General features: G+C 51.5%; 6 protein-coding genes and 1 non-coding gene across 7 annotated transcripts; 3 read left to right on the top strand and 4 right to left on the bottom strand.

Moving 5' to 3' along the window:
* Positions 1-277: 277 nt before the first annotated feature.
* C7974DRAFT_124437 (uncharacterized protein) lies at positions 278-2,939 on the bottom strand. Its single transcript, XM_046135222.1, has one exon. The coding sequence runs from the start codon at positions 2,839-2,841 to the stop codon at positions 376-378; it is 2,466 nt and encodes an 821-aa protein (XP_046000008.1). The 5' UTR covers positions 2,842-2,939; the 3' UTR covers positions 278-375.
* A 1,054-nt stretch (positions 2,940-3,993) lies between these two features.
* On the top strand, positions 3,994-5,730 carry C7974DRAFT_387654 (uncharacterized protein). Its single transcript, XM_046141192.1, has one exon. The coding sequence runs from the start codon at positions 4,184-4,186 to the stop codon at positions 5,312-5,314; it is 1,131 nt and encodes a 376-aa protein (XP_046000007.1). The 5' UTR covers positions 3,994-4,183; the 3' UTR covers positions 5,315-5,730.
* Positions 5,731-5,948: 218 nt separating this feature from the next.
* On the bottom strand, positions 5,949-6,021 carry C7974DRAFT_t35. Its single transcript has one exon. It is a non-coding gene; the product is annotated as a tRNA-Lys (tRNA).
* Positions 6,022-6,595: 574 nt separating this feature from the next.
* C7974DRAFT_409981 (uncharacterized protein) lies at positions 6,596-7,330 on the top strand (the record flags this gene model as incomplete). Its single annotated transcript, XM_046143430.1, has 3 exons — positions 6,596-6,617; positions 6,670-6,846; positions 6,900-7,330. 3 exons carry the CDS (start codon positions 6,596-6,598, stop codon positions 7,328-7,330), a joined length of 630 nt encoding a protein of 209 aa, XP_046000006.1.
* A 203-nt stretch (positions 7,331-7,533) lies between these two features.
* Positions 7,534-7,902, bottom strand: C7974DRAFT_278073 (uncharacterized protein; the record flags this gene model as incomplete). Its single annotated transcript, XM_046137576.1, has 1 exon — positions 7,534-7,902. A coding segment is annotated over one exon (369 nt), but the record flags the coding sequence as incomplete, so codon positions are not given.
* A 690-nt stretch (positions 7,903-8,592) lies between these two features.
* On the bottom strand, positions 8,593-9,984 carry C7974DRAFT_124398 (uncharacterized protein). The gene is made up of 5 exons (XM_046135221.1): positions 9,613-9,984; positions 9,450-9,564; positions 9,211-9,402; positions 9,049-9,162; positions 8,593-8,995 (listed from the first exon to the last, which is right to left on the bottom strand). The coding sequence occupies exons 1-5, from the start codon at positions 9,812-9,814 to the stop codon at positions 8,605-8,607; spliced, it is 1,014 nt and encodes a 337-aa protein (XP_046000004.1). The 5' UTR covers positions 9,815-9,984; the 3' UTR covers positions 8,593-8,604.
* A 1,290-nt stretch (positions 9,985-11,274) lies between these two features.
* On the top strand, positions 11,275-12,484 carry C7974DRAFT_431676 (phosphatase 2C-like domain-containing protein; the record flags this gene model as incomplete). Its single annotated transcript, XM_046144796.1, has 4 exons — positions 11,275-11,373; positions 11,433-11,536; positions 11,589-12,043; positions 12,099-12,484. The coding sequence occupies 4 exons, from the start codon at positions 11,275-11,277 to the stop codon at positions 12,482-12,484; spliced, it is 1,044 nt and encodes a 347-aa protein (XP_046000003.1).
* Between the last annotated feature and the right edge of the window lie 1,037 nt (positions 12,485-13,521).

The raw sequence follows: 13,521 nt of genomic DNA, 5'->3' as shown, positions 1-13,521 counted from the left end.
CTACTGTACAATCATTTGCTCTCGTCTGCTATTTGCTTGAGCTTTATCGCGACGTATTCGAGAGCCGAGCACGGCGGTAGCACAACTAGATCTAGTGGTAGGTTCGAGACGGCAAGTATGTTCGTGTTGATTATAAGCAGTGATGTAAATGGGCAGGTGACGTCTACAAAAGAGGTTCATTTGGAGTAAATATTTCGGTGCGTTCAGGGCTTCATGGTCTTTCGACGGGAGGTAGAATCTTGGAAGCAATAAGAATCTTTTGTATTGACATGTACACACAAGTACTTTTCTCACAATGGTGTTTAATATACATACCCCTCAGTGCTGAGCACAGTGCGGGTGTGATGGGATTACCGTCGCCTGTATTGGCATTTATTAAGGTCGCAACATATAGCTGAGATCGGGTAGTCCGTTTAGGATGTTGTCGATTATCTGCTCTTCTTCAACTTTCCGTTGCTGTAATGAACTAGTTGCGCCAGACAAAGGTTGCAGCATTGGTGGTGTGGGATTAGGTGGTGGGGAGCGTGAGTATGGCTTTGACGCAGGTGGTGTCGCCGTTGGGGCTGGGCCCTCAAAGAAAGCGAACGGGTCAGACGGATCATGCACTTGCAATGACGGTTGCGGCTCCGCGACTGGTAACGAAGATTCAAAGAACGAAAAGTCAGCATCTGCCCATGAATCTGCAGATGTTTCAACAGGCGTGGCTGGTCGTGCAGTGGGAGTGAGAGAGACAACATTTACTGTCGTTGCTCCGACTCCGCCGGCCTCGAGAGATAGTGGAGAAGATGGTGGTCTCGTCCAGGGAGAGGTCTCTGCATCTTTTTTAGAATCGTCTTCTATGGGGACCTTAGTAGCCGCATTTGATGTCTCAACGCTCGCTTGCTCAGGTTTATCCATGTCCTTGAGCTTCTTTTCCGGGTTTGGCTGATTGGAACGGTTCGCTGATTTGAGAATCCCAGGCCCAATAGGACCTTGTTCAGCATTTAGTGGAATGAAGCTTTTCGCTTTAAACAATGCTGATGTTGGCGAGATGGTGCTCTGCAGCCGTACAATAGGAGCGCCAAGCATTGGTTCGACGGACGCAGGTTCGACCGGGCTGATATTAGGTGGGCTTGACGCGGGTAAAGGAGGTGGTGGAAGCGTCACTTTGGCTTCCGAAGGCTGCGAGAACGGGTCTAGTTGCTGTGGAGTTGGCAGTGTAGGGGTCTGTACCATTTCACCCCAGTCGTCGTCGTCGTCGTCGAAAGCAGTAATAACAACTTCGGTTGTAGAGGTTGAAGGATTAGAAAAGCTGTCAGAGCTAGTCCAAGGATCCAGTACTTCAGCAGAGGGCTTTGTTATGACCGGCGAGGGGGATCTTGCTACAGTTGTTGTCTCAGAAGCAGTGTGCGACACCGTGGCCGTCCGCTTGTGCGTCGTCTGCACAACTCCGCGTGGTGTGAGATCGACCGATGCTGCGCGACCTTCTTGTCGCTTAAGCTTAGCAACGACTGGGTTCATCGGTGCCAACGGCGTAGGATTCGACCGCTGCACCGGGGGCTCCAACTCCCATGGTGTTGCAGTTGCGGAGGAGCTCCAATTGAAGGCAGCTGATTGGTTCGAAGCCAGCGGCGGCAAACTTTGTCTGGCAGGATTGGCAGTCTTCGGTGTAGGAGCAGAAGACTGTGTGCGCAAATGGCCGAAGGGTGCCTTGGGTTCTGCAGGTGTGGGTGTGTCCCAGTAGAACGAAGCCCTTGCGCCTGGGCCAGTGCCTGAGATACGGTCTTCTCGTGCCCATCGACCTACAACCTTATGCACTTCACTTCGCACGTCTGAATTTGACCAGGTGACACGGATGTAGTTGTCGTCGTTTTCGCCGTGGTTGTACTCTCGCATCGTTTGCTTCCGGGTCAATCTATACCAGGCTTTACGAGCCGAGGTAGAGAAGATTGGGTCATCGTGCTCGTCCACCTGCTTACCTGAGTCCTTGCCTGAGGGAAACAGCTCAGCCAGGAGTGCTTTATCGCAAACGAACGAAGTAAGTCGGGCATGCGGCTGTGTTGTGGTTGCTGTAGCCGGATCATCAGGCGGTGATCCTGAGCCTACACTGGTATGCGATACACTCTGACAGTCTAATGATTCTGAAGTCAAGTCGTGCGCATCGCCTGTGCCTGCAGCCTCCTCCTCTACACTCTCAGCAGCTTTCGATTCATCCGCGTCTGTGTCGTCTTCGACTTGTGTTGTGATATCAGGGATAGGGTCCACAACGATGGGATCTACATTAGCAGCGACATCTGGTGGCTCTGAATGAGGTACACCCTCGGTTGTGCTCCATTCATCTTCGATCGAGGTTCGTGGCGACTCGACAGCCAATTCGTTACGACTCGTTTCAGATGGTGATGTTGAAGACCGCACAGATGACTCGACATCTGTTTGTGGCTGCGTAGACTCATCGTCTTGCTTCTGACTGTCAGCCTCACCAAGCTGTGACACAGTTGATGAGTCCGAGGGCTCCGATTCAACCTTTTCAAGATCCTGCGGCGCGCTCGACTCGGGTTCAGGCCACTTCACGCTGAGTTCCTCTCCTTCTTCGTATGTCACGGTGGCCCAGTCGGCACTACCCGGGTCTGCATGGCCGGCTGCCGTCGAGGCCACAGCCGTCGAGGCCACATGGCCCGTGTCTGGTGTTGTCCAATCGCCAAATCCATCGTCTTCATTATTTCCCCATCCCGCGTCGTCCACGAAGCCGTTCAGAGGTACCGGTGCGAAGGTGTATGATTGCGGCGGTGGTGACGTTACCGCGTTCTTTGTCGGCGATTTGTCGTTGGCATTGTCGGCCCAAGGGTCGCCCCAATGATCCATGTTCGGGCTACCGTGTCAGGCTTCATTATGAGCACCTTCTATTAGAAGAGCATTCCTCGCGGTGAGGTGCGGGTGTGTTCGCGCTGGTTGGTGTTTACGTTGTTGCACAGGCGCGCCGCCGCGACTTCCGCCGGAGTTCATTTCTGCCAAGACTATGTGGGACGATCCTACCCGGGCGAGTGAACCACACTCCGTCTCACACCTCACCTCTTTCAGGCGGAGGTCTTGCGTTACGAAACACTTACCATGACATCTTATGGTCCTTGAAGTGTCTGGTCGCCATTTTTCGAGTAGAGCCACCGAAGCCCAGTAGCACTGTGCGATGGCCATGCCTATGTTTCCCTCACACGATGTGTAGTTGTCAAGTGAAAAGCGTTCGAGTGAAAGGCAGTGTACCTTTCGCTTCACTTCGCCTTCCTCTGTTTATAAAATACCAATAGCGCTCAGCTTGTAGACATTCGAATACAGCAACCGAACGTTTCATCAACTTGCGGACTCATCAAGCCGCAAAATAGGTCCAAACATGCCAGAGATAAACACCAAACCCCCAGCCAAGCCAAAGGTAACGGCGCAAGCGGTCATTGACATGAGAGGATGTGCGTCTCGGCACAAAGAGTTGGTGAAGAAAGTGAAAGAGGACGAAGAGTTCTACAAGGCCTTGCTAGGTGGTACTTTCAAAGCGGCGCCCAAGTTTGAGGAGACACTGACACTGGCACCTACTTGTAAAGTAGCGGCCAAGTTCGACCATTCTGCTCCACCTCAGAAGCCGATGGCTGATGAGGACCACGATCAGGATCGCTCTGCCGAGGAGCAGGCCAAGTAAGTGCTCTTCTTTGCCTTTATGTGAACCTAACACATCAACTCCTGGCGATCTCTTTGTGGTGGAACTGGTGTTTTGCTCTTGGTCTTTGTTAGAAACGAAGTCATTAAAATATAGCTCTGCGGCACATCAGCTGCGATAAACATGGACTACACCCTACATGTCAAGCGGTTGATTGAGCGCAGTATTAGTAATGCTCGAATCAATCATGCAGGATTCAGACCACCTGTCGGAACAGGCAGTGACGCTCGTGAACGCGCCTGTCAATTAGACGAGAATGCGGGGTATTTAGTACATACGCAGAATCCTAGACACTGTGTATTCCTGATCAAATCAAACCTTGTTCTTGAACACCTACCCTTACATCTTTTCGCACACTTGGCCCATTCTCACGTAGGTCGTACTTCCAGTTTTCGTCGCAAACCGCATGAACTCTGTCCCTACACCATATGACGACATTTGGCCTTTGCAACTCTCAATATCCAGCTTCGCTACTCAGAAATCGTTAATATAGCAACTGTCATGGCGAGCATGAACACATTACGAGAGCTCACAGTGTCATGTTATTGCGGCGCAGCGAGGCACGCCTTCAAAGTGCCCCACTCATCCCTGCCATTACCTTCCCATCTCTGCAGCTGCGACACTTCACGCCGGATCTCGGGCTCCCTAATGACTTCATATGTCAACATTACCCACGGGAAATCGACGCCAAAGCCAAGTCTATTGGCCCTCATACCATACCACAGCTCTGAGAGGCTGACCAGGCACTTTTGCTCAACCTGTGGGACACACATGTATCTCGAGTACCACGATGACGGGCATTTCGAAGCTGCGACTGGAACATTGCAGGTGGACAGCACAGAAGGCATTGTTGAGTACGAAAGCTGTATGTGGATCGACGACACTAGAGATGGCGGCGCCAGCGATTGGCTTACAAGTGTCAACGGGAAGCTGCTGCAGAGATGGAAGCAGGAAGCTGGCAAGAGCGAGCATGTCTCGGTCGACCAGTACAGCACTTGGTCAAACAAGCTCGAGCCTTCCGTAGAGCCCGTACATGTCCATTGCCACTGTAAAGGCGTCGAGTTCTGGATCCAACCTCCAAATGCCGCCTCAAAATCGGCGCAGTCGGACTTTTCAGATCTGATGAGTCCTTATTTTCTAGAAAAATCGGCAAACCCTCACAATACTCCATGGTGGCTCTGCGATAACGATACACGGTTCCTTGCCGGCACTTGCGCTTGTCACTCCTGTCGCCGCGCTTCAGGCTTCGACATCACGTTCTGGGCTTTCGTACCCACAGCCAACATCTTGCACGAGGGGCAGTCTACACAAGTCTTCCCGGAGCCTGGCCCTGGAAGTCAGACTACGTACTGGGGTACGATAAAGGCCTATTGCAGCAGTGACGGAGTGACAAGGACCTTCTGTGAGAAGTGCGGTGCAAACGTCTTCTGGAATGGCGGCGTGGAGAAGGGCAGAAACGGCTTAGTTGACGTGGCAGCCGGTTTGTTGGATGCCAACAGTGGCGCTAGAGCTGAGGAGCTTCTGAGTTGGTGGACAGGTCGAGTGAGCTTCGAAGAGTTTGCTGTGAACAAGAGCTTAGCACGAGCCTTGGGCGAGGGACTGAGGGACTGGGAGGCCAGGTTGATGCGCTAGCTCTTTCCTGCGCCTTCAGACACGAAAGCGCAGCGAAGGTATATGCCAACAAACATGTTAGAAACCTACGCACGATCACAACTTTCCATACTCGGGCACCTCATACCAGCCACTTGGCAAAATCCAGCATCAGGCAAGGACAGTTGGTATTCTCCTTACGGCGTTTCCTTGTTTATATCTGGATGCAGTCATTCAGTTATAGTTGTGCAGCTCACTGGCTAAGACGAGAATGGTTTGGATTCTGCAAAAGTGTCAAGCATGCTGATCGAACGTGCCAGCGTGCATTAAAGCTGCGTCTGAGATACCGTACCAGGAAGGATGAGAGACGCTCAAGGAATTCCTCCAACCTCAAATCAGATGCGTAGCGTACTGAAGCCATTAACGTGTTTGTACCGGCAAAGTGCGCAAGATCACAGCTACAACTCGAACGATCTCATGGAGCGGCCAAAAATAGCGCGGCTAACCAGTATCGTGCGCAGACACGTGAGCACGTGCGCCATCGGCACTTGTCAGCGCTAGCTCTAAGCGAGGGCACGGACCAACAACTTCACACGGCGGCAAAAACTTCAGCCAACGATATCTCAACAACCACGACAGCTACAGGCAAGCTGAAAAGACAAAAAGAATGCTGTTAAGCCCGACGAGGGGCTCGAACCCTCAACCTTGAGATTAAGAGTCTCACGCGCTACCGATTGTGCCAGCCGGGCTTGCTGTTGCTTGATGAAAGTACAGCGGCATTTTCATAATATATACCAAAAGAATCGTTTTACAGCAGACTCGATCGCTCTCCTTTCGACGCTATCGCGGGATCGTCGCGCCGTCAGGATTTCCACACAACTGAGTATTTGGTGGTTTGGGCCGTCTGTTTTCGGTACCCGAGTATCACAGCCGAGGTTATCGACCTCCGTGATTTATGATTGCATGACACGCTCATTTGTAGTCCGGCGATCCAATCGCACTGTTGCTCAGCCTTGTCAGCATTGTCAGCATCGTCAGGGAACATCGATTTAGCACCCTCGTTCTCAGAACGGGTCGAGTCCGCCATCCGCATGCAGCAAATGGCCTTGTTAGTCGACGTTCTCGTTCTGACATGCGCGATCGGGTCCTGCTGCTCAGCCGCAGCTGCGGATGCAGGATGCAAGGCAACAAGGTGTTCAGTGGTACATAAGCCATTGCTTTTACTCACATGTATATTATTCACGTCCCAAGAGTCGATCTCGTGGTCGCCAATTACAGTTCATCAATTTACATATCTCAATCAATCGCTTTGAATTCCCAGCGATGCGCTTCATTTCTTCTGCTGGTAGGTTAACGCGCTCACCACCTCCTGTCCCGACACTAACCATGCGAACTAGTTGCTGTTTGCGGTCTTACGGCCACTATTAATGCGTTCGCAATTGACATAGATAACGCGCAAACCAAGCTGAAATATTCAATCGACGGCAGTGCACCAAACCCCTGCACGCTGGCTGAAATGAAGGCGGCAAACGCTAGTGTCCAGCTCTCCAGTTGGCTGGAATGTCAAATAAATGGTAAGTCCGGTTGGTATGCAGCTATCTCATCTGTACTCACGCAAGATTGATAGGCTTTTATCCATATCCTGAAAACGGTGACTGGCCGACAGTGCGGGACACAGCTTTTTCCAAGGACATTAAGTTTGCCTTCAACGACACACAATACAACTACGAAGGCTCACTAGAGCTGTACCATAGCTTCAACAAAACTCTTGGTAGAAGTTTCGCGCCGTTCCAGCACGGCTTCATCAATACACTTGGCATACCAAATGCCAACGGTGACAAGGGAGGGTTTGTCTACATGATCGGCTGGGCAGGCGGTATGCACCGACTAGCGAAGCGTAATTTGTACTTCACAAATGCTGCGTTTGCAGTCATTAGGGACAATCGTGGAAAGAGAGAGATCGTTGAATTTCGGGAGAGCAGTAACATTCCAAACACTGCGCCGTTGCCGAAACAGAATGAATGGAGCTGTGGGTTTAAGGAGCGCCAGGAGCTTTAGGGATGCAGTCACTTGATTCTCGCCTTATAAGAAAAAGCAGAGGTTGTGCATGGCGATGCGGGTTTGAGATTTCGATCGTTGTAACACTATAATCATGTAACTGTCGGCTGCTATATTAATTGACAACTAGCGAAATCCAACAATCGCTTTTGTCACAAAGTTGATTGTTTCACAGATCGTGCCTGCTGCTCAAAGCCATACACGAGCTCAGCTTTAATCTCGCTCGCTCTGTCTTCCAACGTTTTCAAGCTCTCTTCAACATTCTCAAAATCCTCTTTCGCAACCTGGAGCGCTCGTTGCCTGGCTTTGCCAGCAACCATGTATATCTCCACCACATCTGTAATGTTGATCCCCCTTAGGATACTCCGATACTCGTCAACGTCCGCTGCGAGCATCTCGAGCTCCGCCTTGAGTGAATCCAACGCACCCGCGCGATCTGATGGTAGCCAGTCCGACTTTGCTTCATCGTGAAGCTTCGCGATTTTCTTCCAACGCTGCTTAATTTTGTCGTAGTTCGCGGGTAGAACTTCCCAAAAGGTTTGATTTAGTAACGTAAGACGTGGTGTTTGATGTACGGGCGTAAACATCGGGCAGTTCGTGACTCGGTTTGCAGGACAGCACTCGACTTGCGTGTCGTTGGTGCTCGTTGGTATTTATGTCCGTAGGCGTAAGGCGCATTCAATGTTCTTGCGATCAGGAACTTGAATTTCCGATCACAGGACGGTCATTGACTGTATCGAGAACTGCATGGGCAGTGCCAGTAGCTTCCCTCAACTTTTTCTTCCTTCATATACAGTCCAGACTTTTGGGATAACCTCAATGTCCCGCTATACCAGTGAACGACCACTAGAGCATGCGATTCTACCCACAGACTTTAGAGCCTTCATCGATCGCGTGCTTGAGGCCAATACCACGGGGAAAGGGGCCGTTGAGCAGGTAGACTCATTTCTTGTGAATAATATTTCCCAATCGATGCAACAACAGTCTCAGCAACAGTGTTTGAGTGTCGTCGATGGATTGCTGACAGAACGCCGCGACCTCAATGCGGATTATGGCTGGGTCCTCGCTGCGGATGCTGGACTTGTCTATCAATCAATGGGAGGAAAGAGTGAGAATGGAGCCGCATGGGCAGGGCGATGGATGAAACAAGTATTCCATGAGTACAATCGTGTCGAGGAAACCTTGATTGACGCCAGGCTCAGGCTCGAGAATCTGGCGAAGAACACAGACAGTACAGTCGGGCCTCCTTAATGATTATCTTTAACGAGTGAACGTCATACAATTCTTGCGTCGAGCGATTGATGTCGCATATCGACCAACGCTCTTTGCGAGCTTGCGCTGTCTAGTTTGTTTAGTGTGTCGTCATGCATCTCGGTCCACCTGGCGCCGGGGTCCTTGTCCCCTGAGATAGTGCCATCGGAGAATGTGCGGCCTCTCGGATACTCAGACATATGGGTTCTGTCAAAAGAGCTGTCTTCATGTCGGCCGTGTGCAAGCGCATATATCGTTGGAGTCACTGCGACGACTACAGCCAGCAATATCTCGAGCGATGCCCACAGGGTGTGACCACGCTGAGCACGGGAGTCCTTGCCTTGGATGATGCGGATGATACTGATTGCAACAAGGAAGATGCCGATGCTGAATAGCGCCATAACGCGCAAACGTCTGAGACAAGATGAGTTCCAAGGCTTTTCTATGGTTCAAAGAGAATGACTCACTGTATCATGGGGACTCTCACCGAGCAAACTAGCGTGAAGGACAGAGCCATAAGCATCAAATCGGTCACGATATTGCTCGCTTCGTATGTGATAAGCCATAAATTTCCAATAACACTAGCACGGTTAGTATTGGGCTTGTGAATGCTGTCTTTTGTCTCGTACCAATCTCCAGGATCAGGATAGATCTGCCAGTGTGTCTCGAAAGGACGACATCCAGCGTAGATAGTTGTTATGGATGCGATGAAGGTAGTAAGTAGCACGGCCCAGAAGCTGTACACAAGGGTACGTTCGTAGGGCATCTTGGAGATGAGTCTTGCCAGAAGATCGAAAACGGCCATCTTCAGGCACCACAGTCTGTCATGTTGTAAGCGCAGTGCTTCTCCTAAATCTGACACACATACAAGCATGTTAGCATCGCTCGAGTCGCCAAGACCAGTTTGCTTCCTATCACGACTTGGGACGCTGCAGACTCATATTCGGGTTCGAGGAGTTGCAGGCGGCGTGCTGGCGATAATACTATGCTGAAGTCAGCGCGCAGCTCCTCTAACAGAGCTACTGACCTACTTCGTGTGGAGCCATAGATCAACAGGTAGTAGTTGGCGACCAGACGTGCGACGGTAAACAAGGCAGCCAACAAGCACCAGTAGTCGCCTCGGATGAGACGTTGCTTCTTCCACAGCCGGAAACCGACCCGAACGGCGATCAGTGCGACGGATAATAGGAGACATACCCACATGGGTATCGATGATAGTGGGTCTATCGCCATCGCGACGAACGACGCAGTGTTGCCGAACAACTGGGACTGTCAAACGCTGGCGTCTACATGAGTGCAGATGTCAAGGACGCAGCCAGCGGGCACACCCAGGGTCTACCGCTATATGACATCGGCCCTGTCTGGGATTTATGCAAGCCATTCGGCGTCAGGCAGATCTCCGGTGGTCTGAGTTCGGTTCTGTCCAGGTCGTGATTGGGTTATCGTGTTCGTCGAACAGACGGCGGCCGCCACCGCTGGTCTAAGGCCGAGCAGATGTCTTGGCCACGGCCTGCGCTCACCAAAGTTGCGCGTCCCGCAAAGCGTTTCCGAAGAATTGCACGGCTTCTCGCCTGCTAGCCACTGGCGGTCCAATGAAGCAAACAGGCGTCCACCTTAAGAGCTCGGCATGCATGGGTGGCGGACGATGTCGCGTGTTTCCCGGTGCAAAATGCGGGGAAACGACTGGTCGACCCAAGACACCGGCATCGGCCAAGTGCTGGGATTAAGGGCGCAGTCTCGCCGTTCGCGAACCCGCTGCCGTCCAAGTTCTCGAGTACATATAAGACATATGCTAGGTCAGATGCCGCACATTGTCGTTGCTGGTGCCTGTCAACGTCCATTTGTGACGCCCGCAGATCCGACACGAGTTTCCGTAAGCCTGTGAGTAAGCCAGTGTTGACGTCGCCCATTCTTTTCGCGATCCACAGATTGGGGTATTCCTGCGCGATCCAGCCGACTGGTGCCATCAACGCTAATGCGCATTGCAGTCCGATTTAGGTGCTCGGATCTGCCGGTAATGCGTTAATGACTGAGCCGCACCCTTGCGGACGCCGATATTAAGGAGATTATCGAATTGGCCGTTTCTAGGTTGTAAGCATAGTTGCGGAGTGCTGTGATCGCAGAGGTAGAAGTACAGCCATTGCTGTGTTTGACTTGCTCGGACAACGCCCTGTCTGCTAATGTAAGGAGTCGCTATAGTTGGACCAGAACCACCAACGCCAGCATGGCCAGTGCATGGGGTGTAAGAGTACGACGATCAAGATGAATGTTCCTGGAGAAAGAGATCCGGCACAAGCACGACGCTGAGAAAACCGATGGACCGTACGGCTTGCAAGCCCAGCATAGAGCAGAAAGTGCAACAGAGCGACTAGGGTAAATGCGTAAGAGACGGTATCGCCAAAGGACCAGAATGATGGCTGAGAGCCCCGTGTGTGCACACTGTCGTCCGCGAAGCGTACGCGTCGTCACGTGCCACCGGATCCAGTCATCGCAACGTGTGCTGAGGCAGGCACGGATGACTACTACAGTGTTGTGCTGTGTTGTCAATTCCCATTACGCTTCGCAGGTAAGCGTCACTGGGCGCATGTGGAAGTTCGATTTTCCAGTATTCTGCGCCATGGCGTCGTCATACTGATGTCCATACACCAGCCCCGGCCAGACTGTCGCAGCCATCAACACCACCAGAAGCCATGATGCACAAAATCAGAAGATCGATTGACAAGGGCATGGGAGCGGTTCAATCGTCGAGAGATGCAAACAGTGTGCAGATAAGAGAGGTCGGCACGTCAGTGGTAAGTGTGGGATTTCGTGAAGTGGCGAGTCGTGGAATCTCGCTAATTGGTCCCTGCAGATTCAAGGGGAACGGCCTCACCAGGAGGACAGGTTCATCGCGCTGTCCCCTGGGAGCCTCAAATCGAATAAGAGCATCGCGCTCTTCGCAGTGTTTGACGGGCAGTATGTCTCTTTGCACGGCATTGCTCGTCGCTTTATCTGATTATTTACGTAGTGCGGGTGCAATTGTGTCTGATCACCTGAGGGAGAATCTGGCAGGCTTCATCGACGAGGCACTTTCTAAGACTTCGAATCACTCACAAGAGACCTACAAGTCAGCAATTCAAGATGCACTCGACCGAGAAGATGCGATCGTCGATCAGGAGAACTGGAGAGACGGCTCCACCCTTGCCCTAGTACTGATCGACACATCGCAGAGGATACTTGTTGAAGCGGACCTAGGCGATTCCCACATGGTATTTGCCGAACACACCAGACGCAACAAGAAGGAAGAAAACAAGCTCAACAAGCTGGATCATGCATTGAGGGCCCATCATCTCGCTAAGGGCAAGGACGCATGGAGTATCAAGCGACTTTCCGTACCTCACGATCCCAAAAGCCCAAGCGAGAGGAGGAGAATTGAAGACGCTGGAGGTGAGGTGAAGTTCGATACGGGCGCTGCCCGGGTTGGTAAGCCTCGAAGTTTGAAACACTCCATTGCCTGGGAGCGCTGACCATTACCCAGGTGCTCTGGCAATGACTCGTGCAGTAGGCGACACCGAGTTGAAGTTGCCAAGGGTCAACAACCTAGCTGGTCATAACTTGACAGATCTGGATGGTGTCGAAACGGGCCTCAGACCGGGTGAGAAAGCGTCTGCAGATCTTGTCACGAACAAGGCGCATTTTAGCGTGCAGCATCTTAAGGGTGAGAGCCTGGTTTTCCTTTCTACAGATGGTATCGGTGAGGAGAAGGATGCAGAACTAGCGGCTCGGACTGCGACCGAATGGAAGCGTGAAGGGTGGTCAGCGCAGCGGATCGCAAATGAGCTGACGAAGCGAGCTGGAAAGACGAAAGATTCCGACAACTGTACCGTCATCGTTGTAAGCCTGGAGGCACCAGACGGTGAATAGTTCGGACGAACTGTCAGTTTTCGGTCCGCATTTCCCTGGCTCAAAAAAAGTGTCTCATTCCACCTATTCTTCCGCATCGTTATGGGTAGCCTTGCGGGACATGAACAAATACGTAGTATGAAAATAAAGCTCCTAGTAAGCTTTGTCTAATAAGATACAGTATCATTTATGTTAGCGAAAGAAATAGTGAACAAACCTGCTGTTACTGCCCTTCTGTCCCTGAGTCCAAAGTCCCTTCTGAGCCAATGAAGTATCTCACTGCTAGACCCAAAACGCGTAGCGCATGCGTTCTTACACGGTACACATATAACATTCGAGAGTATTTATCCGTGATTGGTCGTAATGCATCTACAAGCGGCAAGCTGTACGCACTCAGCCTCGCTGGATGCCTCGCGTCGCATGACTGCGCCGCCCTTCACCACTTGCATATATAAAGATCACGAGGGCAGTGTAATCTCAGCGCACAGAAGAAATTAGCGCGACAACATCGTCGAAATGAATAAGCTGCAGCAGGCAACTACCAGTGTCATTACAGGTTGGGACTACAAGCAGAGTATGTTGCTCGGACACGTGCAGAATGGGACAGCGCTCACAGCAAACAGAGAAGAGAGAAGAAGAACAGCCAGAATATGCTGCAGCCGCAAAAACAGCAGGGTTTGAGGAACGTGGGGACCTTGATCCCAGGAAGTCTTCAGAGCTCCGCGCGTCTTCGTCCAAAGAAGAGGTCAATAAGACAAGTAAAGATGGTCGAAATCGGATGAAACAGAATAGGGTCACGCGCTGGATTGGTCTTGCTCTTCAAAGTCTCAATAACAGTTAGCTTCAGGTTGAAAGCGTTTGGGGGTGGTATTAGAGCAAAGATAGCGATAGCTGGCCATTGTTACTTCTCAATCTGCACTCGCTATCTGCGCCGATCGGTACTACTCTCAGCATCATGAGCTTGCTCCTCATTGTTAAAGGTAACATTTTATGAGAGGTGGTGGCTTTCCTAGTTGTTGTTCTCATGAGCACAGTTTGTCGCAGGCGAAACATCCACG

Source organism: Boeremia exigua, assembly GCF_020726555.1.
Source record: "Boeremia exigua strain MPI-SDFR-AT-0100 chromosome Unknown C7974scaffold_3, whole genome shotgun sequence".
NCBI classification, from domain to species: Eukaryota; Fungi; Ascomycota; class Dothideomycetes; order Pleosporales; family Didymellaceae; genus Boeremia; species Boeremia exigua.
This window is presented reverse-complemented; position numbering and strand designations above follow the sequence as displayed.